General features: G+C 43.7%; 1 protein-coding gene across 4 annotated transcripts in view; it reads left to right on the top strand.

Annotated features, from left to right (window-relative positions):
• Positions 1-26,299, top strand: part of akap10 (A kinase (PRKA) anchor protein 10) — a 109,834-nt gene that overhangs the window by 64,098 nt on the left and 19,437 nt on the right. For all 4 annotated transcript variants that reach the window (XR_010968783.1, XM_068010522.1, XM_068010520.1 and 1 more), the window contains exons 7-10: positions 136-259; positions 18,907-19,043; positions 21,677-21,821; positions 22,834-23,010. Coding sequence is in view for 3 of the 4 variants with exons in the window: in XM_068010522.1 (XP_067866623.1) it covers positions 136-259; positions 18,907-19,043; positions 21,677-21,821; positions 22,834-23,010 (583 nt within the window). In the remaining variant the exon portion in view is untranslated. The remainder of the gene's footprint in view (positions 1-135; positions 260-18,906; positions 19,044-21,676; positions 21,822-22,833; positions 23,011-26,299) is intronic.

Raw genomic sequence — 26,299 nt, 5'->3', positions numbered from 1 at the left:
CAGTAAAGATGAAAGTAATAATGCAATTTCCAGCAGATTTTTATTCAGGGAAGGGCTTTTAAGATTTTAGCTATTATTCTTTGTTCACTATATAAAATGAATGCTGACCTTTTTTCATTTCTCGTTCTCCAATAGGCACTTTACAGAATTTTTACGGAGTCATCATTTTTGTAAATACCAAATTGAAGTGTTGACCAGTGGCACTGTTTACCTGGCTGATATTCTTTTCAATGAGTCAGCACTCTTCTATTTCTCAGAGGTAAGATGCAACATAGTGTACTTAGTCTTTAACTCATTATGTAAATCACTGGCTGGTTGTTCAAGAGCCAGCAGACAAAACAGAATATGTTTGTGTTAAAGTAAACTGTCATTCTTCGGGAAGACAAACAAGAAATGCTGGAAATACTCAGCAGGTCTGGCAGCATCTGTGGAGAGAGAAGCAGAGTTAACGTTTCTGGTCACCAGTTCTGATGAAGGGTCACTGACCTGAAACGTTAACTCTGCTTCTCTCTTCACAGATGCTGCCAGACCTGCTGAGTATTTCCAGCATTTCTTTGTTGTGTTTCAGGTTTCCAGCATCTGCAGTACTTTACTTTTATTTTAGTATCATTCTTCAGGGATATGTGCTGGGCACTCAACGTTTGGTGGCATTGTAAATATTTGATATTTTAATCTCATTTAAGAAGTTTGTGAAATATAGAATTCTGACATTTAAAGCAAGATATGTATCTAAGAAGTATATCAGTTAAAGCAGCACAACTTGCAACTTAATGTTGTAAACCATTGTGAACCAAAGGAGTATTAAGAGGAGTGACCAAAAGCTTGGGAAAGAGGTGGGTTTTAAGGAGGGTTTGAAAATTCCACATGAGAGCATTAAGAAAAATGGAAGTGCATGGAATTGGCGCAACCTTTTAATCTGGTTAGGGAATTTGTTAAAACGTAGCAGATAGAAAGTGAGGTTAATAGGTATATACTCTCAATTGGCAAGATGTGACTAGTGTTGTCCCTCACTTTACTGTACTGGGGCCTCAACATTTCACTATATTTATAAATCTATCAGATGAAGAAATAGAGAGCTGTATAATCCAAGTTTGCTAACAACGCTAAGTTAGGAGGCACACTAAATTTAGATGGGGAGCAGAAAGTGGCCAAGGGACATAGAGAAAGTGAGTGAGAAAAACTGGCAGATGGAGTTCAGCGTGTCGAACAAAGGACAGTACAGCACAGGAACAGGCCATTTGGCCCTCCAAGCCTGCGCCGATCTTGATGCCTGCCTAAACTAAAACCTTCTACACTTCCGGGGACCGTATCCCTCTATTCCCATCCTATTCATGTATTTGTCAAGATGCCTCTTAAATGTCATCATCGTACCTGCTTCCACCATCTCCCCTGGCAGCAAGTTCCAGGCACTCACCACCCTCTGTGTAAAGAACTTGCCTTGCACATCCCCTCTAAACTTTGCCCCTCTCACCTTAAGCCTATGTCCCCCAGTAACTGACTCTTCCACCCTGGGAAAAAGCTTCTGACTATCCACTCTGTCCATGCCGCTCATAACTTTGTAAACCTCTATCATGTCACCCCACCACCTCCATCGTTCCAGTGAAAACAATCCGAGTTTATCCAACCTCTCCTCATAGCTAATGCCCTCCAGACCAGGCAACATCCTGGTAAACCTCTTCTGTACCCTCTCCAAAGCCTCCACGTCCTTCTGGTAGCGTGGCGACCAGAATTGCACGCAATATTCTAAGTGTGGCCTAACTAAAGTTCTGTACAGCTGCAGCATGACTTGCCAATTTTTATACTCTATGCCCCGACCGATGAAGGCAAGCATGCCGTATGCCTTCTTGACTACCTTATCCACCTGCGTTGCCACTTTCAGTGGCCTGTGGACCTGTACGCCCAGATCTCTCTGCCTGTCAATACTCCTAAGGGTTCTGCCATTTACTGTATACTTCCCACCTGCATTAGACCTTCCAAAATGCATTACCTCACATTTGTCCGGATTAAACTCCATCTGCCATTTCTCCGCCCAAGTCTCCAACCTATCGATATCTTGCTGTATTCTCTGACAATCCTCATCACTATCCGCAACTCCACCAACCTTTGTGTCATCCGCAAACTTACTAATCAGACCAGCTACATTTTCCTCCAAATCATTTATATATACTACAAACAGCAAAGAGCAAAGGTCCCAGCACTGATCCCTGCGGAACACCACTAGTCACATCCCTCCCATTCAGAAAAGCACCCTTCCACTGCTACCCTCTGCCTTCTTTGACAGAGCCAGTTCTGTATCCATCTTGCCAGCTCACCTCTGATCCCGTGTGACTTCACCTTTTGTACCAGTCTGCCATGAGGGACCTTGTCAAAGGCTTTACTGAAGTCCATATAGATAACATCCACTGCCCTTCCTTCATCAATCATCTTTGTCACTTCCTCAAAAAACTCAATCAAATTAGTGAGACATGACCTCCCCTGCACAAAACCATGCTGCCTCTCACTAATAAGTTCATTTGTTTCCAAATGGGAGTAAATCCTGTCCCGAAGAATCCTCTCTAATAATTTCCCTACCACTGATGTAAGGCTCACCGGCCTATAATTTCCTGGATTATCCTTGCTACCCTTCTTAAACAAAGGAACAACATTGGCTATTCTCCAGTCCTCTGGGACTTCACCTGTAGCCAATGAGGATGCCAAGATTTCTGTCAAGGCCCCAGCAATTTCTTCCCTTGCCTCCCTTAGTATTCTGGGGTAGATCCCAAAAGGCCCTGGGGACTTATCTACCTTAATGCTGTGCAAGACACCCAACACCACCTCCTTTTTGATAATGAGATGACTGAGACTATCTACACTCCCTTCCCTAGGCTCATCATCCACCAAGTCCTTCTCTTTGGTGAATACTAATGCAAAGTACTCATTTAGTACCTTGCCCACCTCCTCTGGCTCCACACATAGATTCTCTTCTCTGTCCTTGAGCGGGCCAACCCTTTCCCTAGTTACCCTCTTGCTCTTTATATATGTATAAAAAGCCTTGGGATTATCCTTAATCCTGTTTGCCAATGACTTTTCATGACCCCTTTTAGCCCTCCTGACTCCTTGCTTAAGTTCCTTTCTACTGTCTTTATATTCCTCAAGGGATTCGTCTGTTCCTAGCCTTCCAGCCCTTACGAATGTTTCCTTTTTCTTTTTGACTAGGCTCACAATATCCCGCGTTATCCAAGGTTCCCGAAATTTGCCAAATTTATCCTTCTTCCTCACAGGAACATGCTGGTCCTGGATTCTAATCAACTGACATTTGAAAGACTCCCACATGTCAGATGTTGATTTACCCTCAAACAGCCGCCCCCAATCTAAATTCTTCAGTTCCTGCCTAATATTGTTATAATTGGCCTTCCCCCAATTTAGCACCTTCACCCGAGGACTACTCTTATCCTTATCCACAAGTACCTTAAGACTTATGGAATTATGGTCACTGTTCCCGAAATGCTCCCCTACTGAAACTTCGACCACCTGGCCGGGCTCATTCCCCAATACCAGGTCCAGTACGGCCCCATCCCTAGTTGGACTATCTACATATTATTTCAAGAAGCCCTGCTGGATGCTCCTTACAAATTCTGCCCCATCTAAGCCCCTAGCACTAAGTGAGTCCCAGTCAATATAGGGGAAGTTAAAATCACCCACCACCACAACCCTGTTACCTTTACATCTTTCCAAAATCTGTCTACATATCTGCTCCTCTACCTCCTGCTGGCTGTTGGGAGGCCTATAGAAAACCCCCAACATCGTGACTGCACCCTTCCTATTCCTGAGCTCCACCCATATTGCCTCGCTGCACGACCCCTCCGAGGTGTCCTCTCGCAGTACAGCTGTGATATTCTCCTTAACCAGTAATGCAACTCCCCGACCCCTTTTACATCACCCTCTATCCTGCCTGAAGCTTCTAAATCCTGGAACATTTAGCTGCCAATCCTGTCCTTCCCTCAACCAAGTCTCTGTAATAGCAACAACATCATAGTTCCAAGTACTAATCCAAGCTCTAAGTTCATCTGCCTTACCTGTTATACTTCTCGCATTGAAACAAATGCACTTCAGACCACCAGTCCCGCTGTGCTCAGCAACATCTCCCTGCCTGCTTTTCCTCTTAGTCTTACTGGCCTTATTTATTAGTTCCCCCTCATATATTTCACTTGCTGTCCTACTGCTGTGGTTCCCACCCCCCTGCCACACTAGTTTAAACCCTCCCGAGTGACACTAGCAAACCTCGCAGCCAGGATATTTGTGCCCCTCCAGTTTAGATGCAACCCGTCCTTCTTGTACAGGTCCCATCTGTCCCTGAAAAGATCCCAATGGTCCAGATATCTGAAACCCTCCCTTCTACACCAGCTATTCAGCCACGTGTTTAGCTGCACTATCTTCCTATTTCTAGCCTCACTGGCATGTGGCACAGGGAGTAATCCTGAGATTACAACTCTAGAGGTCCTGTCTTTTAACTTTCTACCTAACTCCCTAAACTCCCCCTGCAGGACCTCATCACTCTTCCTGCCTATGTCATTGGTACCGATGTGTACCACAACGTCTGGCTGTTCACCTTCCCCCTTCAGAATATCCCCGATCCGTTCTGAGACATCCTTGACCCTGGCACCAGAGAGGCAACATACCATCCTGGAGTCTCTTTCACGTCCACAGAAGCGCCTATCTGTGCCCCTGACTATAGAGTCCCCTATAACTATTGCTCTTCTGCGCTTTATCCCTCCCTGCTGAACAAGTGTCAGCCATGGTGCCACTGCTCTGGCTGCTGCTGTTTTCCCCTGATAGGCCACCCCCCACAACAGTATCCAAAACGGTGTACTTGTTAGAGAGGGGGATAGCCACAGCGGATTCCTGCACTGACTGCCTGCCCCTTCTAGCGGTCACCCATCTATCTGCCTGCACCTTGTGTGTAACCACTTCTCTAAAACTCCTGTCTATGAGGCTCTCTGCCACCTGTATGCTCCTAAGTGCATCCAGTTGCCGCTCCAACCGATCCATGCGGTCTGTGAGGAGCTGCAGCTGGGTGCACTTCCTGCAGATGTAGTCGTCCGGAATGCTGGAAGCGTCACAGACCTCCCACATCTCACAGGTGAAGCACTTCACCCCTCTAACTGACATTTCTAGCACTAATTAATAAATTAATTTAAGATAAATAAATACTTATTAAATCCTTACTAAATTGTTATAACTGTATGGTCCTAGTGCTAGATTCCTACTATAAATATTAAATGCTAACTAAATACAGTAATCTCCCTCTGGTTTAGTTACTCTACTTATTAATTAGTTAATTGGGGTTTTAATCAATTTTTATCAATGTTTTATTTTCAAATTCAGTTTAAAAAAAAATCCCTACCAGCCAATCAGGTCACAGCTTTCCTGTGACATCACTTTCAGTTTTTTTGACCAGAAGTAAGTTTTTTTATACTTACTGGTCCGGAACTCTGCCCTCCGAGTCTTCTCCCAGTCAGCTGTGCTCTTTGGAAGCTCTGGGCTCCCCTCACTCTGAGGACAGGTAGGAAATGAAAGGAGCTCCTTGCTCCCTCCTTACCGAACTTCCTCACTTACCAAACTTCCACTGTAGCACTCTATTGCAACCCAAGTCAGTACTCCAATGCAAGCGAAGTGCGAGGTCATCCGCTTTGAACCAAGAAAGATAGACCAGAATGTTTTTTAAAAGGTGAGAAGCTAGGAACTGTGGAGGAGTAGAGTGATTTAGGGGTCCATGTACATAAATCACTTAAATAACTTTTGTACCACTGGCTTTTTTTTTTAACAAGGCTGATGGAATGTTAGCTTTCATCTCAAGGGGGCTGAAATACAAAGGGACAGAAATTATGCTGCAGTTTTTATAAAGCTCTGTTTAGACCGCATCTGGAGTACTGTGTTCAGTTCTGGGCACTTCACCTTTGGAAGGATATATTGGCCTTGGAGGGGATGTAGCTCAACTTCAGAATGATACTGGGCCTAAAAGGGTTAAACTATGAGGACAGGTTGTATGGATTAGCTTTGTATTCCTTTGAGCAAAAAAGATTAAGGGGTGATGTAATTGAGGTGTTTAAAATGATTAAAGGATTTGATAGGGTAGATAGAGAAAAACTGTTTCATCTAGTGTCCAGAAGAAGGGGGCATAACCTTAAAATGGGTGATGTCACTTCTTTGCACAAAGGGTAGTGAAAATCTGGAACTCTCTTTCCCCAAAAAGCTGTTGAGGCTAGAGGTCGATAGGAAATTTCAGAACTGAGATTGCTAGATTTTTGATGGGCAAGGGTGTTCAGGGATATGGAGCTGAGGCAGAGAAATGATAAATTACAGATCGAACATGATCTAACTAAAGGTGGAACAGGCTGTAGGGGCTGAATGGCCTACTCCTGTTCTTATGGATGTCGGGCCAGAAGTCTGACAGCATAGAGGTAGAGCTGGGTATCATCAATGTACCTGTGAAGGCTGATCATATATCTGCAGATGATGTTGCCTAAGGGCAGCATGTAGATGAGGAAATCTGGTTAGAGGGATTTAAAGAGGGAATTAATGTTGGATTGTTCAGGTGGCATCTTTTATATCTTTGTGTCCCAGGGTGCTTCACAAACAATTAGGTATTTTTGAAGTGCAGTCACTGTTATGTGAGCACATGTGGCAGCCAGTTTATGTGCAGCAAGGTCCCATAAACAGCAAGAAAATAAAATAGTCGGATAATTTTTGATGGTATTAGTTGACGGATAAGTGTTGGCTAGGACACCGGGAGAGCTGTCATGCTCCTCCTCTTTAAATCGTGCCATTCAGTCTTTTACGTCCCACCTGAACAGGTAGATGGGGTCTCAGGTTAATGTCTCATACAAAGACAGCACTTATGTCAATGTAGTACTCTTAGTACTGCACTGAAATGTTGGTCTAGATTTTGTGCTGAGTACCTGCAATATGGTTTGAAGCCACAGTTTTCTGACTCAGACAAAAGTACCACCACTGTGCCAAGTATGGATTGCTGGATGTAGAATGACATCTTCCGAAAATAAATTGTCTCTGGCTTGCTTATTGTAGCATTCGCGACATGAAGCTTTTCAGAGAGGGAACAGAAATTTGTTTGGGTAACTGTGCATTGGCAGGAAAATATTAGGCATTGAAAGTGAAAGGAGATTTGAAGTCATGAGTTAGGATCATTTGATGTATCAGATGTGGCAGGAATGAGTCTTGAAGATACAGTGGCAGAAATTACTCCTTAACTTATAAGTAGCTGCCTAAAGTTAGAGAATATAAAACGACCAAATTTAGTAAGTGCAGTGAGAGAAGCAATGGAAAGATGAAATGTTAAATACTAATTGGAACTAAACCCATTCAGAGAGCTTTAGGCTACCAATGTAGAGCTTCACCATCAGTTTGCAACTTTGTGGTTTTGTCACCTTAATTATACTTTGGAATGAAATGTCCAGCTAGAGTCTTGTCTGCCTGTTGCAATGGTTCTGATCTGAATGTACTATTCAAAGCAATGGCGATTTATTTCTTCCAGTCACTGGTTTGTCAGCTAATAACACCAAAAATGCAGATTAACTGGTGTCATGCTGGGCCCCCATCTGCAAAGAATGAGGCATATTCATTTTGCCATATGCCATCAAATTTCAAATTGTTACTGGGAAGAAGAGAAGGCCTGTTACAACGGCTGCCAGACTTGGATGAAGGACAATTGCATACCAACAGGGGCAAGGGAGGTTACTTCCCTTATCCACTTATCCTAAAATGGACTTTGATCACTAGGTATTGTGTGTAAGAGGCACATTCCAGAGACTGCTAAGGTGATACAATCCACAAACTGGTTAAACCAGATGGTCACATGATTAACTGGCTGGTCAAGGGTTTTTTGGACTAGCCACAGAGAGTTTGAACTCAAAGACTGTTTGCTCCTGGAGTGAGAAGACCTCTCCTGTCTGCTCCCATCTCTTTCTCACAAGCCTCTGGACCCACTGAGGACACATGAACTTCAAGAGAGAAAAGTCTGCTACATCGAACAAAGTTTAAGAAAAATACTGGGCCCCAACGAAAAGCAAGACCTACCTACAATCAAGGACTTTACAGTGAGCTCGAAGAACAGTAACCAAAACCGTCTTCAGAATTGTCCCAAACTTTTCCACTTTATTTCTTCTCTTTTCTGTTTCTATCGCCATGTGTGTATGGCGTATGCATGCTAGCGTGGGCGCGTCGCGTGTCCGTAGGTGTTAACCGAATTAGAGTTTAAGTTTAATAAAGTTCAACCTTTTTTCTTTAAACCTAAGAAAACCTGTTTGGCTAGTTTCTTTGCTTTATAATTGGAAGTTAGTGAGCAAGGATTCACTATGGGGGGGGCGCTAAAAAAATGTGTTTAAAAATTAAACTCTGCTACAGTAAGACCAGGTGAAGGCTGAGAGGGAACCCTAGACCCCTTTCTCACCTGGTCACAACACTGGTCATTCCTCTATTTGATGCTTGTGGGATGTTGCTGCCACGTTTAGTTACTGCACTTCAAAAGTAATCCATTGTGTGAAGAATTTTGAAATGTTTTGGCATTGAATGAATGCAAGTATATTCTAATAAATTAAGAAAATTTGGGCAGTAGGTCTATTTAACTTGATGAAGTAGGCAATTTTATAATTTCATGAATAACTTGGGCAGCAGTCATACAGTGTACTGCGATTTCTGGTTGTAATTTTGGTAAAAGGGCAATTCAGCTGCAAGTATACGATGAGAGTCACATCTGGCGCTCACCAGTGCTGCAAGTCGATGCAAAGCTGGAGTTTAGTTTGCAGCTGCAACTGCACTTGAGAAACTAGATCTATTCAAGTTGTCACTTCATGAGCATGGAATAAATTCTGTAATTATAATTGTAGTTATATTGAAACTACTAGTTTCAAACAGGTATTCGGAAATTTGAATGCGTATTCAGCAGACTAGAGTTAGACAACTGACTGCACATCCTACCAGGTCACACTGAGGTCAGCTACAAAAGAGTTCTTGTATACTTGCTTGGACACACACAGCTCCATTCTGCAGGCAAAGTGAGGGCTGTCTTGTAGCATTAAAAAGTTTCTGGTGGACATGCGGTCACTCCTAAAACATGGCTTTGCATCAGCCTGTTTTATTGTGTGTCATGCAAACTCTTTGATGTGAACTTTGGACAGATTGCAACCTGAGTTTGGAGCAGGGACTGAAAACGATGGCTTCAGTCTTCCCAATTTTAATTGGAGGAAATTTCTGCTCATCTAGTGCTGGATGTCAGAAAGCAGTCTAATTTAACAGTGGAGGTGGTATATTCTGTTGTATACCAATAGTTGTTTGGTAGTACAGAACTTGAGTATTGCTGAAAATAGAGACATGTTGTCGAAGCTTTTTGTTTTGCATTCATCAGGACAATCTGCAAGAATACCAATGTAAGGGAAAACAATAACTTTATATTGTATGAGAAGAGAGTGCTGATTGGTTGGCAAGTGAACACTGGTAGAGGCGTTGTCATGGAGAATGCAGCAGTTTACAGTAAATGACAGTTAGCTGCCAAGCTTTGTTTGAAATTTAAACCAGGCAGCTTGACTCTGATTGGCCAGGACATAGCTGCTAGACTGGGTCTGCGGCAGGTGGTGAGGGAACCAACAAAAGGGAAAACTACTTGACCTCGTCCTCACCAATCTGCCTGCCGCAGATGCATCTGTGCATGTCAGTATTGGTATGAGTGACTACCGCACAGTCCTTGTGGAGACGAAGTCCATCTTCACATTGAAGATACCCTCCATCGTGTTGTGTGGCACCACCACCATGCGAAAGGGGATAGATTTCGAACAGATCTAACAATACAAAACTGGGCATCCATGAGGCGCTGTGGACCATCAGCAGCAGCGAAATTGTATTCACGCACAATCTGTAACCTAATGGCCCAGCGTATCCCTCACTCAATCTGTAACCTAATGGCCCAGCGTATCCCTCACTCTACCATTACCATCAAGCCAGGGTACCAACACTGGTTCAATGAAGTGTGCAGGAGGACATGCCAGGAGCAGCACCAGGTATACCTCAAAATGAAGTGTCAACCTGGTGAAGCTACAACCCAGGACTACTTGCATGCCAGACAACATAAGCAGCATGCAATAGACAGAACTAAGCAATCCCATAACCAACCAATCAGATCTAAGCTCTGCAGCCCTGCCACATCCAGTCATGAATCGTGGTGGACAATTAAACAACTAACTGGAGGAAGTGGCTCCACAAACATCCCCATCTTCAATGATGGGGGAGACCAGCACATCAGTGCAAAAGATAAGGCTGAAGCATTTGCAAAAATCTTCAGCCAGAAGTGCAGAGTTGATGATCCATTTCGGCTCCTCCTGAAGTCCCCAGCATCATAGATGCCAGTCTTCAGCCAATTCAGATAGCGGGAAACAGCGAGAGCGGAGCAGAGAGGAGTCCAGGGTGCCAGAGCTTGAAAACCAGGTGAACAGTGACATCACAGGAATGCTGCAAGGTGATTGGTTGGTGAACAACAGCTGCTCGGGAGTATCAGTAAATAGGTTGGTTAGTACATCACTGTTAGGGTGGGTGTGTAAATAGCTAGGTTATAGAGTCTCAGTAATTGGCAGACTAAAAAAGAATATAAATTAATAAGAAACAAGTGAGTAGCTGGTGAGTTTTTTTTTTGAGTAAGGTTTATTTTAACTAGTGAACCGTATTGATTTTTATTAGGATATATCAGTACTGGTAAGGTTTTATTAATAATTCTAAGGTGTTGAAGAATTGGTAAGGTTTATTTTTAGATGTAGCAAAGGGTCAACTAATAAATAAATGAATGGCAGGGATGCTTCAACCTTGAATGTGCACCTCCTGCGCTATTTGGGAGCTCCAGGATGCTTCCCTTATCTTGGAGAACCATTTGTGCAGGAAGTGTTGTCAATTGCGACAGCTTGAGCTCCGGGTTTTGGAACTTGAGCGGCAGCTCATAAGGGTGAGAGCTACGTGGATAGCACTTTTAGAGATGTGGTCACCCCACAGCTTAAGAGTATGCAAGGAGAGAGGGAATGGGTGACTACCAGGCAGTCAAAAAGAATCAGGCAGGTAGTGCAGTAGACCCCTGAGTGCAGCTCACTCTCCAACAGGTATTCAGTTCTGAATACTGAGGACAATGATGCTTCACCTGGGGAATGCAGCCAGAGCAAAGTCCATGGCACCACGGGTGGCTCAGCTGCACAGCGGGGTACAGGGGCAACTGGAAGAGCCATAGTGATAGGTGATTCAATAGTTAGGGGAACAGGCAGGTGTTTCTGTGGCCGCAGACGCGAATCTAGGATGGTGTGTTGCCTCCCTGGTGCCGGGGTCAAGGATGTCACTGAGCAGCTGCAGAATATCCTGAAGGGCGTGGGTGAACAGCCAGCCGTCATGGTCCACATCTGAACCAACGACATAGGTAGAAAGAGGGGTGTGGTCTTGCAGTCAGAATTTAGGGAGCTAGGTAAGAAATTAGCAAGCAGGACTTCAAAAGTAGTAATCTCTGGATTACTCCCAGTGCCACGCACAAGTGAGTATAGAAATAGAAGGATAAGACAGATGAATGAGTGGCTGGAAAGATGGTGCAGGAGGGAGGGCTTTAGATTCCTGGGACATTGGGACCGGCTCTGGGGGAGATGGGCCGGACAGGTTGCACCTGAACAGAGCCAGGACTGAGTTCCTTGCGGGACGTTTTGCTAGTGCTGTTGGGGAAGGTTTAAATTAGTTTGGCACAGGAATGGGGACCTGCGGGTAGACTCAGTTGGGACAAAATCAGAAATGAAAATGGAAGACAGAAAATTAATGGATGAGTCTGGACGAAAGAGGAAACAAAGATTACAAAATTTAAAAAAAAGAGTTTGGCAGTGCTCAAGGGTATCTATTTCAATGCCAGGAGTATAGCAAATAAAGCAGATGAGCGGAGGGCACAGATAGACACGTGGCAAAATGATGTCATAGCTATTACGGAAACATGGCTTAAGGAGGAACTGGAATGGCAGTTCCTGGTTATAGGGTTTCCAGATGCGATAGGGAGGGGAATAAGAAAGGAAGGGGAGTGGCAATTTGATCAAGAAAACTATTACAGCTGTGAGGAGGGATGACATGTTGGAAGGTTCCTCAAGTGAGGCCATATGGATTGAGCTAAGATTTTTTTTTAGATTTAGAGATACAGCACTGAAACAGGCCCTTCGGCCCACCGAGTCTGTGCCGACCATTAACCACCCATTTATACTAATCCTACACTAATCCCATATTCCTACCACATCCTCACCTGTCCCTATATTCCCCTACCACCTACCTATACTAGGGGCAATTTATAATGGCCAATTTACCTATCAACCTGCAAGTCTTTTGGCTGTGGGAGGAAACCGGAGCACCCGGAGGAAACCCACGCAGACACAGGGAGAACTTGCAAACTCCACAGGATTGAACCCGGGTCGCTGGAGCTGTGAGGCTGTGGTGCTAACCACTGCGCCACTGTGCCGCTAAGGAACAAAACAAAACAAAACAAAAAAGGGGCAGTTACACTGTTGAGAGATAGAAGAGCAGATATATTGGCAAATCTCTGAGACGAGCAAGAACAATAGAGCAGTAATAGTCAGGGATTTTAACTACCCCAGTATTAACTGGAAAAATTTTAGTGTGAAAGGAATTGAGGGAGCAGAATTCTTGAGGTGCATTCAGGAGAACCTTTTTGCCTAGTATGTAGCAAGTGCAACAAGAGAGGGTGCATATTTAGACTTAGTTTTAGGAAATGAAGATGGGCAGGAGTGGCAGTGGGAGAGCATTTTGGTGGGAGTGATCATAATTAAGTCAGTTTTAACATAATTATGGAAAAGGACAGAGATAGAACAGGAGGTAGAGTTCTCAATTTGGGCAAGGCCAATTTTACTAAACTGAGGAGTGATTTAGTGAAATTTGACTGGAAACAGCTACTTGAAGGTAAATAAGTGGCAGAACAGTGGGAGGCATTCAAAAGGGAGATTCAAGGGGTTCAGAGTAAACATGTTCCCACAAAGGAAAAGGGTGAGGCGGCCAAATCTAGAGCTCCAAGAATGTCAAGGAACCGACAGGGTAAGATAAGGCAGAAAAGGAAAGCTTATGTCTGACATCAAGAACTCAATACTACAGAAAGCTGAGAGGAGTATAGAAAGTGGGGGGGGGGGGGGGGGCGGTAAAATCAAAAAGGAAATTAGGAAAGCAAAGAGAGGGCATGAAATAATATTGGCAAGCAAAATCAAGGTGAACCCAAAGATGTTTTATCAATACATTAAAAGTAAGAAGAAAACTAAGGAGAGAATAGGGCCCATAAAAGACCAAGGAGGTAACCTACGTGTAGGGGCGGAAGATGTAGGTATGGTTCTCAATGAATACTTTGCATTTGTCTTCACAAAGGAGGCGGACGATGCAGACTTTGTAGTTGAGGAGGAGTGTGAAGTATTGGATGTGATAAACATGGGGAGAGAGGAAGTATTAATGGGATTAGCATCCTTGAAAGTTGATAAATAACCAGGGCCAGATGAAATGTACCCCAGGCTGTTAAAGAAGCAAGAGAGGAAATAGCAGAAGCTCCGACCATCATTTTCCAGTCCTCGCTGGTGACAGGTGTGGTGCCGGAGGACTGGAGAATTGCTAACGTCGTACCTCTGTTTAAAACTGGAGCGAGGGATAGACTGCATAATTACAGGCCAGTCAGTCTAACCTCAGTAGTGGGAAAATTATTGGAATCTATTCTGAGAGACAGGATAAACTGTCACTTAGGCACAGGTTAATCACGGATAATCAGCATGGATTTGTTAAGGGAAGATCTTGTTTGACCAACTTGATTGAATTTTTTGAAGAAGTAACAAGGAACATAGATGAGGGTAGTGCAGTTGATGTGATCTGCATGGATTTTAGCAAGGTCCCACATGGCAGACTGGTTAAAAAAATAAAATCCTATGGGATCCAGGAAAATGCAGCAAGGCGGATACAATATTGGCTCAGTGGCAGGCAACAAAGAGTAATTGTTGGCGGGTGTTTTAGCGACTGGAGGGCTGTTTCCAGTGGCGTTCCACAGGGCTCAGCACTGGGTCCCCTGCTTTTTGTGGTATATATTAACGATTTGGACGTAAATATAGGGGGTATGATCAAGAAGTTTGCAAACAACACAAAGACTGGCTGTGTGGTAGATAGTGAGAAGGATAACCATAGGCTGCAGGAAGATATTGATGGTCTAGTCAGATGGGCAGAAAAGTGGCAAATGGAATTCAACCTGGAGAAGTGTGAGGTGATGCGTTTGGGGAGGTCAAACAAAGCAAAGGAATACACGATTAATGGGAAAATACTGAGAAGTGTAGAGGAAATGAGGGACCTTGGCATGAATTTCTACAGATCCCTGAAGGTAGCTGGACAGGCCAATAAAGTGGTTAGCAAGGCATATGGAATCCTTTCTTTTATTAGCCGAGGTATAGAATATAAGAGCAGGGAGGTTATGCTCAAACTGTATAACTCATTGGTTAGGCCACAACTTGAGTACTGTGTGCAATTCTGGTCACCTCATTGCAGAAAGGATGTAATTGCACTGGAGAGGGTGCAGAGGAGATTTACGAGGATGTTGCCAGGACTGGAAAAATGCAGCTATGAGGAAAGATTGGATAGGCTGTGTTTGTTCTTCTTGGAACAGAGAAGGCTGAGGGGAAATCTGATTGAAATGTACAAAATTTTGAGGGGCCTGGAAAGAGTGGAGGTGTAGGATCTGTCCATCTTAGCAGAGAGGTCTATGACTAGGGGGCATAGATTTAAAGTGATTGGTAGAAATATTAGAGGGGAGATGAGGAAAAACTTTTACACCCAGAGAGTGGTGGGGGTCTGGAACTCACTGCCTGAAAGGGTAGTTGAGGTAGAAACTCTCAACTCATTCAAAAGGAGTCTGGATATGCACCTCAAGTGCGGTAATCTGCAGGGCTACGGAACAAATGCTGGAAGGTGGGATTAGAAGAGGTGATTTGTTTTTCGGTCGGCACAGACACAGTGAGCCAAGTGGCCTCTTTTTGTGCCTTAAACCTCTATGATTCTATGAATTCGATTCACTCATTGTCAAGAAACGGCTGAAGGCACTGGATACTGCAAAGGCTATGGGCCCTGACAACATTCCGGCAATAGTACTGAAGACCTGTGCTCCAGAACATGCCGCAGCCCTAGCCAAGCTGTTGGTACAGCTACAACACTGGCATCAACCCGGCAATGTGGAAAATTGCCCAGGTATGTCCTGTACGCAAAAAGCAGGACAGGTCCAACCCGGCCAATTACTGCCCCATCAGTCTACTCTCAATCATCATTACAGTGATGTAAGGTGTCGTCGACAGTGCGATCAAGTGGCACTTGCTTAGCAATAACCTGCTCAGTGTCGCTCAGTTTGGGCTCTGCCAGGACCACTCAGCTCCTGACCTCTTTACAGCCTTAGTTCAAAAATGGACAAAAGAGCTGAATTCAAATGGTGAGGTAAGAATGACTGCCCTTGACATCAAGGCAGCATTTGACCGAGTATGGCATCAAGGAGCCCGAGCAAAACTGGAGTCAGTGGGAATCGGGGGTAGGGGGGGAGCTCTCCGTTGGTTGGAGTCGTACCGAGCACAAAGGAAGATGGTTGTGGTTGTTGGAGGTCAATCATCGCAGCTGTAGAGGCTGGGAATCCTGTGGCGAGTAACTCACTGCAGGAGTTGCTCAGGGTAGTGCCCTAGGCCCAACCATCTTCAGTTCCTTTATCAATGGCCTTCCTTTAATCATCATGTCAGAAGTGGGGATGTTCGCTGATGATTGCACAATGTTCAGCACCATTCGCAACTCCTCAGGTACTGAAGCAGTTCATGTAGAAATGCAGCAAGACCTGGACAATATCCAAGCTTAGGCTGATAAGTGGCAAGTAACATTCATGCCACACAAGTGCCAGGCAATGGCCATCTCCAACAAGAGAGAATCTAACCATCACCCTTTGACATTCAATGGCATTACCATCACTGAATCCCCCACTATCAACATCCTGGGGGTTACCATTGACCAGAAACTGAATTGGAGTAGCCATATAAATACAGTGGTTACAAGAAGCAGGTCAGAGGCTGGGAATTCTGTGGCGAGTAACTCACCACCTGACTCCCCAAAGCCTGTCCACCATCTACAAGGCACAAGTCAGGGGTGTGATGAAATGCTCTCCACTTGCCTGGATGGGTGCAGCTGCAACAACACTCAAGAAGCTCAACACCATCCAGGACAATGAAGCCCACACGATTGGCAACCCATCCACAAACATTCACTCCCTCCACCACCGACACAGAGTCACAGCAGTGTGTACCATCCAAGAGATGCACCGCAGCAACGCACCAAGCCTCCTAAGACAGCACCTTCCAAACGCCTGACCTCTACCACCTAGAAGGAGAAGAGTTGCAGATGCACCACCACCTGCAAGTTCCCCTCCAAGCCACACGCCATCCTGACTTGGAACTATGCCACAGTTACTTCACTGTCGCTGGGTCAAAATCCTGGAACTCCCTTCCTAACAGCACTGTAGGTATACTTACCCCACATCGACTGCAGCAGTTCAAGAAGGCAGCTCACCACCACCTTCCCCATGGCAATTAGGGAAGGGCAATAACTGCAGGTGTAGCCAGCGACACCAGCATCCCATGAAGGAATAAAAAAAGTCCTATTTTTATAGTTCTACCTTGTTTAGAGAAAATATTCTGTGTTTGTAGGTTTTTTCTGCATCTCCTAGGCATTCTCATATTACTTTAGGCATAGTGGCCAATTGAGTGTCTGGTATAGGAATATAAACTCTGGACATATTTCTGGGGATTTCATCACATGACCACCTGCTCCAACCACTCTGCCCAGTCAAACAGCCTTTGCCCTCCCTCCCCCACCCCCCACCCATCTCCAATTATTTTTAAATAACTCATCAACAGAAGTGTTCAAAGAAAGTGGAAAAAATGGCACACTTTTGTTAATACCCCTATGATGTTTCTCCTGGGTTGCTTCCAGCGGTGTCCAGGTGATCAATCTCTAATTCCTGGAGCCTTCAGGATAATCCTGGATTGTTGGCAGCCTTGCACTGGTGTCATCTTGGTGTGATACAGATCACAACTTAGCAATTGAGGTGATTTCAATTATTTGCACAATGAATAATGTTAAAGTGGAATTGATTTTTTAAAAATTAATAATTCATGAATTATTGCAGGTTTTAGTTGTTAAGAACATGAGCTTCAAGTTTCTATTAAGGTTGATGAATGTTTATTGATCACTAAGGGTCATGGACAAAGTTCTGATGAAAGGTCACAGATCTGAAACGTTAACTCTGCTTCTCTCTCCACAGATGCTGCCAGACCTGCTGAGTATTTCCAGCACTTTATATTTTTTTTTCAGATTGCCAGCATCTGCAGTATTTTGTTTCTTTTATCATGGGCAAAGTGGCTTTGGTATTTCATAACAATTACTAATTCAAAGAAATTGTTAAAAACTCTTGATTAGTCCCAAATTTCAGTCTGAAAAATGTCAATGAAATTATGAATCTTTTTAAATGCAGCTTAAAGAGGACGAGTAAGCAGTCTTCCCAGAGACTTGCGCAGTTTCAAATGTTGTTCTCACAGGACATTATCTGCCTTCCCCAAATGAAAGGACAAACTGAAACTTTTGACTATATTATGAAAGTGAAATTTGGCAAAAGCCAACAGGAGAAGTCATGTGCTTTGGGAGGTGGGGCGGGAAGTCAAGAGTGTTTAAATTGGCTCAGGCTTGCGGATATTGGAATAGCTGAAGGTCAGGACTGAGATGGGGCCACAAGTTGAAACACAGTGGAGCAACATGTGGGAATGTCCTGGGAGGAAGACCAGAGGAAAGGGATGTGAGAATTGTGGATTGAAACCAGTATATGTTCTAAGAGAGGAATTCTCCAAATCGATGAGACTGTATTTTTATAAAAATGGAAATTTACAGGAGGAAAGAATGTTATTGTAATTATTATTCTAAAGATGAATCCTGATGGTGAGTTTAAATAGTTAAAACAAATGATGCTATCACTGGTGAGATGATAACTAAATACCTCTACTGGTATTATGGTAGTTGTGAACAAAGTATCCCCCAGATGGCGTGCTCCAACAGATTGTTTTGCACTACTTTCTCAACAATAATGTATTGAATTTTACAAAGGGGCTGTAAAACAGACCCAATATTGTCAAAGTTGAGCAGAATATTTTTTATTACATCTCAAATTAGCATGTTTAAACAGTAATTTGTGTATATGTTCTGTCGCACATATGGATAAAGTGTAGGCTGCTGCTGGTGTAGGACTTTCTGTATGTTTTCCTCTACCGTCTAATGACGAGTATGACCTGCTACAGTAGAGGTGCTGAACGTTAACCAGTTAACGTTTCCCTTATTCTATGTGAACACTTGAAAGAAAATTGAACTTTTTGTGCGAGTTTGTTAGTGTCATCTTGGTAGCGTTGTCAAGAGTCCAAAGGTTGTAGGTACAAGCTGCACTAAAGGAGTTGAGTGTCTCATTGAGAAAAACAGCATTGTAGTACTAAGGAACTGCTGCATTGTCGAAGATGCCAGCTTTCAGAAGAGATGATAAACGAAGTCTGCCAATTGAGGTGGACATAAAAGATGGTACTATTTAAAATGGAGGGAGTTCCACTAGTCTCTGAGCTAACGTTGCTACTTCAATCAACACCAACAAAAACAGTTTGTGGTTGTTCATTTGCTGTTGTGGTTTTTGCTTTGCACAAAAATAGCTGCTTTTCTCCACTTAATAAGAACCACACACAAGGTAATCCATTTGGTTGTGATAAGATGCTTTTGAAACTAGAGTTTGGTGTAGAGTGCATTTAATTCTTATTATTTTCTTTCTAGTACATGGAGAAAGAAGAAGCTGTAAATATTTTGCAGTTTTGGTTGGCTGCAGACAACTACCAAGCTCAACTCGCTGCAAAAAGCGGGCAGTACGATGGTCAAGAAGCACAGAATGATGCCATAATCTTGTATGATAAGTAAGTTTAAAAAAATCAAATAGCCAAATTTGGGGCTTGGCGGTGAGCTTCAAAAAGTGCATGTGCACGCATGAGACGTGTGCTGCGGAGGCGCAGCGATATTTAGTGCGATTGCTCATTAACATAGAGGGGTGGAGCGCCCACCCCGATGACGTAGAGGGGGAGGGCACTTTGTCCCCAGCAACGGCGTCCAGCGCCAGCGCCATTTTTAAAGGTCTTTTAGCCCTGACAGTTAATTTAAATTTTTAAAGAGTCTTGGGCATTCAAATTAAATTTAAACAATCAATGAAAGACTGAAGCCACTCTTCCACCCACCCAATGACCATACAAGAGATTTTTTTCCCCCACCCCCAAAAAAAACTTTTTTGCTGGTCCCGACCTTTCACCCCCAAACTTCATAATCTTTGCCCTTCAAATGAGGTGTCAACCTGCTGAAGCTACGATCCAGGACTGCTTGCATGCCAAACAGCATAAGCAGTATGCAATAGACAGAGCTAAGCGTTCCCATTACTAACAGATCAGATCTAAGCTCTGCAGTCCTGCCACATCCAGTCGTGAATGGTGGTGGACAGTTAAACAACTAACTGGAGGAGGTGGTTCCACAAATATTCCCATCTTCAACGATGGGGGAGCCCAGCACGCCAGTGCAAAAGATAAGGCAACAATCTTCAGCCAGAAATGCCGAGTGGATGATCCATCTTGGCCGCTTCCTGAAGTCCCCAGCATCACTGATGCCAGTCTTCAGCCAATTTGGTTCACTCTGCGTGATATCAAGAAACGACTGAAGGCACTGGATACTGCAAAGGCCTTGGACCCTGACAACATTCCAGCAATAGTACTGAAGGCCTATGCTCCAGAACTTGCTGCGCCACTAGCCAAGCTGTTCCAGTACAGCTACGACACTGGCATTTACCCGGCAATGTGGAGAATTGCTCAGGTATGTCCTGTACACAAAAAGCAGAACAAGTCCAACATGGCCAATTACTGCCCCGTCTACTCTCAATCATCAGTAAAGTGATGTAAGGCGTCGTCAACAATGCTATCATGCGGCACTTACTTAGCAATAACTTGTTCACTGCTCAGTTTGGGTTCGGCCAGGACCATTCAGCTCTGGCTCTCATTACAGCCTTGGTTCAAACATGGATAATAGAGCTGAACTCGAGGTGAGGTGAGAGTGACTGCCCTTGACATCAAGGCAGCATTTGACCGAGTATGGCATCAAGGAGCCCTAGCAAAACTGGAGTCAATGGGAATCAGGGAAAACTCTCGGTTGGTTGGAGTCATACCTAGCACAAAGGAAGATGGTTGTGGTTGTTGGAGGTCAATCATCTGAGCTTCAGGACATCACTGCAGGAGTTCCTCAGGGTAGTGTCCTAGGTCCAACCATCTTCAGCTGCTTCATCAATGACCTTCCTTCAATCATAAGGTCAGAAGTGGGGATATTCGCTGATGATTGCACAATGTTCACCATTTGTGACTCCTCGGGTACTGAAGCAGTCCATGTAGAAGTGCAGCGAGACCTGGACGATATCCAGGCTTGGGCTGATAACTGGCAAGTGACATTCGTGCCACACAGGTGCCAGACAATGACCATCTCCAACAAGAGAGAATCTAACCATCTCCCCTTGGCATTCAATGGCTTTACGATTGCTGAATGCCCCACTATCAACATCCTGGGGGTTACCATTGACCAGAAACTGAACTGGAGTAGCCATATAAATACCGTGGCTACAAGAGCTTTCTACCATCCCCTCAGCCAATCAACAGTTCCGCCCCCCCCCCCCCAAAACAGTGTTCCACCTCGGATCTCCGAATAGAGATCCGAAGGTGCAGGATGTTCGGCAACTGACCAGAATATCGGCGTGAGACGGTTGTCGCTACAAGGTAAGCGATTATTCGTTCATTTTAATTTGATTAGTATATTTAAATGAAGTCTCTGTCACCACGTGGCAGGGAGGCCACCACGAGGCCTCACCGCCAGTTAAAATGGGGCAAGTCGTTCCTGGCGTCGAGGCAGGCCTCTCCCTGAAGGATATTCCAGGCCCCCTGCCGCGACCCCCGACATCGGGGCGCTTATAAAATTCAGCCCTTGGTGTGTAAGCCATGACACATTGAGAATTTTATTTTATAGTGCAGCTTTGTAGAAGTGTCTCAAGGTCCCTAAGCTAAGCAATAATATCAAAGATAATGTTAAGGGACTGTGGGGTGTGCAGGAAATATGTGGCTTCTAATTTGTCAAAAGGAAATATTGTGCCAATGCCATTGTGCTATGCTGTTAGCAGATAAGAAAACTTTTTAAATGATCAGGGTGGATATTTTAATTCAAGTTTTGATTATCCCTTTTTGCTTTCATGTCTCATGTCAATTCATGATGAGCATTTTGAAAGCCAGTTCTTTTTTAACTTTTATTACCCTTGAGCTAGCCATAGGATTTCTAGCTCAGCTTTCTGTTGCCATTTTGCCGTAAACGCAATCTCACCAGAGCAAATGTTCCCCAGCACCTCCATCCCATGATCTTTTTCTAACATTTGTATGGTTAAATTTTGCACTGGGTGGTTCTACCAAGTTATATCCAGTGGAAGTGCAAGACAGACCTGTAGTACCACTTGTTTAATCACTGTTGTTATTTATAGGTATTTTTCATTGCAAGCTACACACCCTTTAGGATTTGATGATTCTGTCCGATTAGAAATAGAGTCAAATATCTGCAGAGAAGGAGGACCACTCCCTGACTGTTTCACCACTCCATTAAGGCAAGCCTGGACAACAATGGAAAAAGTGAGTTGGCTTTGTTTAAGCCTCTTAGAACATTTACTGATTTAAATCTGCATTTCAAATTGAACAATAATCTTCCTTCGTCCTCCATTATTTAATATGGGTGTAGACCCAGTTTGGACTACTTGGACCCATTTTGAAAGTATTTTCTGGGGAAAACCATGGACATAGATTTTGTTTGTACAGTGTGCAAGCTTCTGACTTTTATTATTTTCTTTGTTAAATATGTAATTTGTGTTTATAGAATGATTACACTTTTCCAATTTTGTGGCACTATGTGTAAGATCTATCTCAGGTAGCAACAGATATCTTTGCATTTTATTGGATACTGTAGCGTAGTGGTTATGCTACTTAACTAGTAATCCAGAGACCTGGAATAATGATTGGGAGATGCAAGTTCAAATCCCACCATGGCAGCTGGGAATTTAAATTCAGTTTATTAAACTGGGGGGAAAAAAGCTCATTTCAGTCATGGTGACCATGAAACTTCTGGATTGTCATAAAAACCATCCTATTCGCTAATGTCTTAGGGAAGAAAATCTGCTGTCCTCGCCCTGTCTGGTCTATATATGACTCCAGACCCACAGCAACGTGGTTGACTCTGAAATGCCCTGTCACGAAGATCACTTGTTACCACCTTTTCAAGCGCAGTTAGGGATGGGTAATAATGCTGGTTTTGTCCACATCCCATGAATGAATGTAGATTTTTTTTAAAAACTTGAATCTGGTTGTGCAGGTATGGTTAGTATCTGAGCTGTTCAGCGCACCAGGGTTTGTCTGTAGTTCACCTAACAAGCTATAAGCAGAAAATAAACAATTATTGTAACAGTCTGAAGAACTCAACAATGGTGAGATAGATTAGGGTAAAGCACAAATGTGCCAATTAGCTGACATGTAGAACAGAGAAAATCTGTAAAACGTCTTCTACAGTGCTTGAAAACCATAAATATTGATCAATGTCAAGATTATTTTCTTCATCCTACTTATAAATAGTCTATCTTTTTGTACCTTTTAGGTTTACTTACCTGGTTTCTTGACTAGTAATTTGTACTACAAATACTTGAATGATCTCATCCATTCAGTGCGAAATGATGAATATACAGGAGCCTATACTCCTTATCTTGGCCAAGGACCAAACAGTCCTCATGAGCATGAACCAAGCACAGGCAGCTCTGATGGTAGTGTGGCACAGGTATGGAAAACGTTTGTCTTAAGAACACTTCAATGTATATCTGATTTAGTAGTTCACTTGGTAAAACATGGTTTAGCCCACACTTTAGAATGTACTGGAGTGAGGGATCCACTATATTTTCTTACTTGCAGCATATAAGAAATGACCAACTTGGTATCTTAAAATTAAAAAAAAACTTTAATTCACATAGCTTCTTATGCCTTCAGAATATCCTAAAGTGCTCCACATCTAATAAATTACAGTTGAAATGTACTGACTGACTGCTGTATTTGGCTCTGTAACACTATGTACCCAAGGTCCTGTGAACAGCAAATGACATGAATGACCAGTTAATCTATATTGGTGGTGTTGATTGAAAAATGAATCAGTGGCTATGTCATTAACAGCACAAAACTGCTCTAGAACTCAGCAAAATGAATAATGAGCAAAACCCCGTGGAAGAGGAAATAGCATAAGTCCAAAAACTGAAATGTCATTCCGAGGAAATTATTTGCAGTTGAGGCTTAGGCTTAAAGCCCGGATGATTTGAAGGAATTCTGCACTGCCTCATCCTATGGTTACTGGATGCATTACAAACTATTTATAGAATCATAAAATGTTTATAAGCACAGAAGGAGGCTATTCAGCCCGTCGTGTCCATGTTGGCTCCAGGTATGAGCTACTCAGCTAGTCCCACCCCCTGCTTTTTCCACACAGCGCTGCAAATTTCTTTTGCTTCAGATAATTATCCAATTCCCTTTTGAAAGCCACGATTGAATCTGCCATCACCACAGACTTAGGCAGTGCATTCCAGATCCTAACCCTTAGTTGCGTAATAAAAAGAATTTCCTCATGTCACCTCTGGTTCTTTTGCCAGTCACCTTAAATCGGTGTCCTCTGGTTCTCGACCCTTCTGCCACTGGGAACAGTTTCTCCCTATCTACTTTGCCCAGACCCCTCGTGATTTTAAACACCTCTATCAAATCTCCTCTCAGCCTTCTCTTCTCGAAGGAGAACAGCCCCCCCAGCTTCGCCAGTCTATCCTCGTAACTGAAGTCTCTCATCCCCAGAACCATTCTTGTAAATTTTCTCTGCAGCCTCTCCAATGCTTTCACATCCTTTCTAAAGTGTGGAGCCCAGAATTGGACAGACTGCAGGTGAGGCCGAACCAATGTTTACCATAACTTCCTTGCTTTTGCACTCTATACCTCTATTGATAAAGCCCTGGGTCACATATGCCTTATTAACTGCTTTCTCAACCTGCTCCTGCACCCCCTTAGAAATGTACCTTTTATTTGTATTGCCTCTCCTCGTTCTTCCTACCAAAATGTATCACTTCACAGTTCTCTGTGTTAAAGTTCATTAGCCACATGTCCGCCCATTCCAATAGTGTGTCTATGTCCTCTTGAAGTCTATCATTATCCTCCTCATAGTTCGCAATACTTTCAAGTTTTGTGTCATCTGCAAATTTTGAAATTGTGTTCTGCACACTCAAGTCTAGGTCATTAATAGGATCGCTGCTTTTCTTGATCTATAATACCGACCCCTGGGGAACCCCACTATATACCTTCCCCTCCAGTCCGATAAACAACCGTTCACCGCTACTCTGTTTCCTGTCACTTAGCCAGCTTTGTATCCATGCTGCTACTGTCCTTTTTATTCCTTGGGCTTCACCCTTGCTGATGAGCCCGTTATGTGTCACCTTTTGGAAGTCCATGTACCCAACATCAACCTCATTACCCTCATCAACTCTCTCTGTCACCTCATCAAAAAAACTTTCAGTTAAACATGATTTGCCCTTAATTAATCCATGCTGGCTTTCCTTAATTAATCCACGTTTGTCCAGGCGACTTTTAATTTTTCCCAGATTATTATTTCTAAAAGCTTTCCTACCACTGAGGTTAAACTGACTGGCCTGTAGTTGATGGGTTAATCCGTACACTCTTTTTTGAACAAGGGTGTAATGTCTGGAGTTCTTCAGTCCTCTGTCACCACCCCTGTATCTAAGGAAGATTGAAAGATTTATGGCCAGTGCCTCTGCAATTTCCACCTTTACTTTTCTCAGTATCCTCGGATGCATCTGCTCCAGTCCTGGTGACTTATCAATTTTAAGTACAGCCAGCCTTTTGAATTCCTCCTCTTTGTCAATTTTTAGTCAGTTCAGTCTCTCAATTACCTCCTCTTTCATTACGACTTTGGCAACGTCTTCTTAGTAAAGACAAATGCAAAATAGTGATTTTGGAACCTCAGCCATGCCCTGTGCCCCTATGTGTAAACCCTCATCAGCCCTAATCCTCCTTTTTACCACCCTGTTACTATTTATATGCTGAAAGAAGACTTTTGGATTCACTTTTATGTTGACTGCCAGTCTCTTCTCATGCTCTCTATTTGCTACTCTATTTTTTTTTCCATGTTCCCTCCGAACTTTCTACATTCAGCCTGGTTCCCACTTGTATTATCAACCTGACATTTGTCAAACCCTCTTTCTGTTTCATCTTTCTCTCTTTCATCATCCAGGGAGCTCTGGCTTTGTTTGTCCTTTCCTCCTTGTGGGAATTAGAGGCCTGCTCAGGTTGGGAAAAAAGAACCCGACCCGAGCGCAACCGAACCACCGCCGGCCCGAGTCCCTCCAATTTTGGCCCGAGCCCAACCCGACCCGAGCCCGACCCAACCATCCCTTTACTTGCCTTCGAACTCGGAATCTGCACGAAGCTGCAGCGCACGGGTGATGACGTCATAGTGATGTCACTCGCTCACTGTGCAGACTCAGTTTCATCCCGGACTCCCAGCTCAGGTAAGTGTTTTAATTTCAGTACTTGCCAGCAGAGCACTTAACCTGTGTTTCCTGTCCGGCCCGACCCGACTCGGCCTGGCCCAACCCGAGCCCGAAAGCCGGACCCTGAAGATGGGCCCAACCTGACCCGAACCCGACACGTCGTCTGGTCCTTTCGGGTTGGGTAGCAGGCCTCTAGTGGGAATATACCTCAACTGTACCCAAACTATCACCTCTTTAAAGGCAGCTCATTATTCCATTACTGTATTACCTGCCAATCTTTGATTCCAATTTACCTGGGACAGATCCATTTTCACCCAATTGAAATTGGCCCTCCCCCAATTAATTATTTTTAGTATTTTATTATTTACAGCACAGAAACAGGTGATTTTGCTCAATAGGTCCATGCCACATGTGCCTAGGATGGATGAATGGGTGCAAAACAGAAAATATTGACTATCCTTTGTGATTTAACTGGATATTGGTCAAAAAGAATTTATACCCCATGCAGTTTTATATTCAGTGTACAACTTTATG

The sequence above is a fragment of the Heterodontus francisci genome, chromosome 30 (assembly GCF_036365525.1).
Source record: "Heterodontus francisci isolate sHetFra1 chromosome 30, sHetFra1.hap1, whole genome shotgun sequence".
NCBI lineage: Eukaryota > Metazoa > Chordata > Chondrichthyes > Heterodontiformes > Heterodontidae > Heterodontus > Heterodontus francisci.
This window is presented reverse-complemented; position numbering and strand designations above follow the sequence as displayed.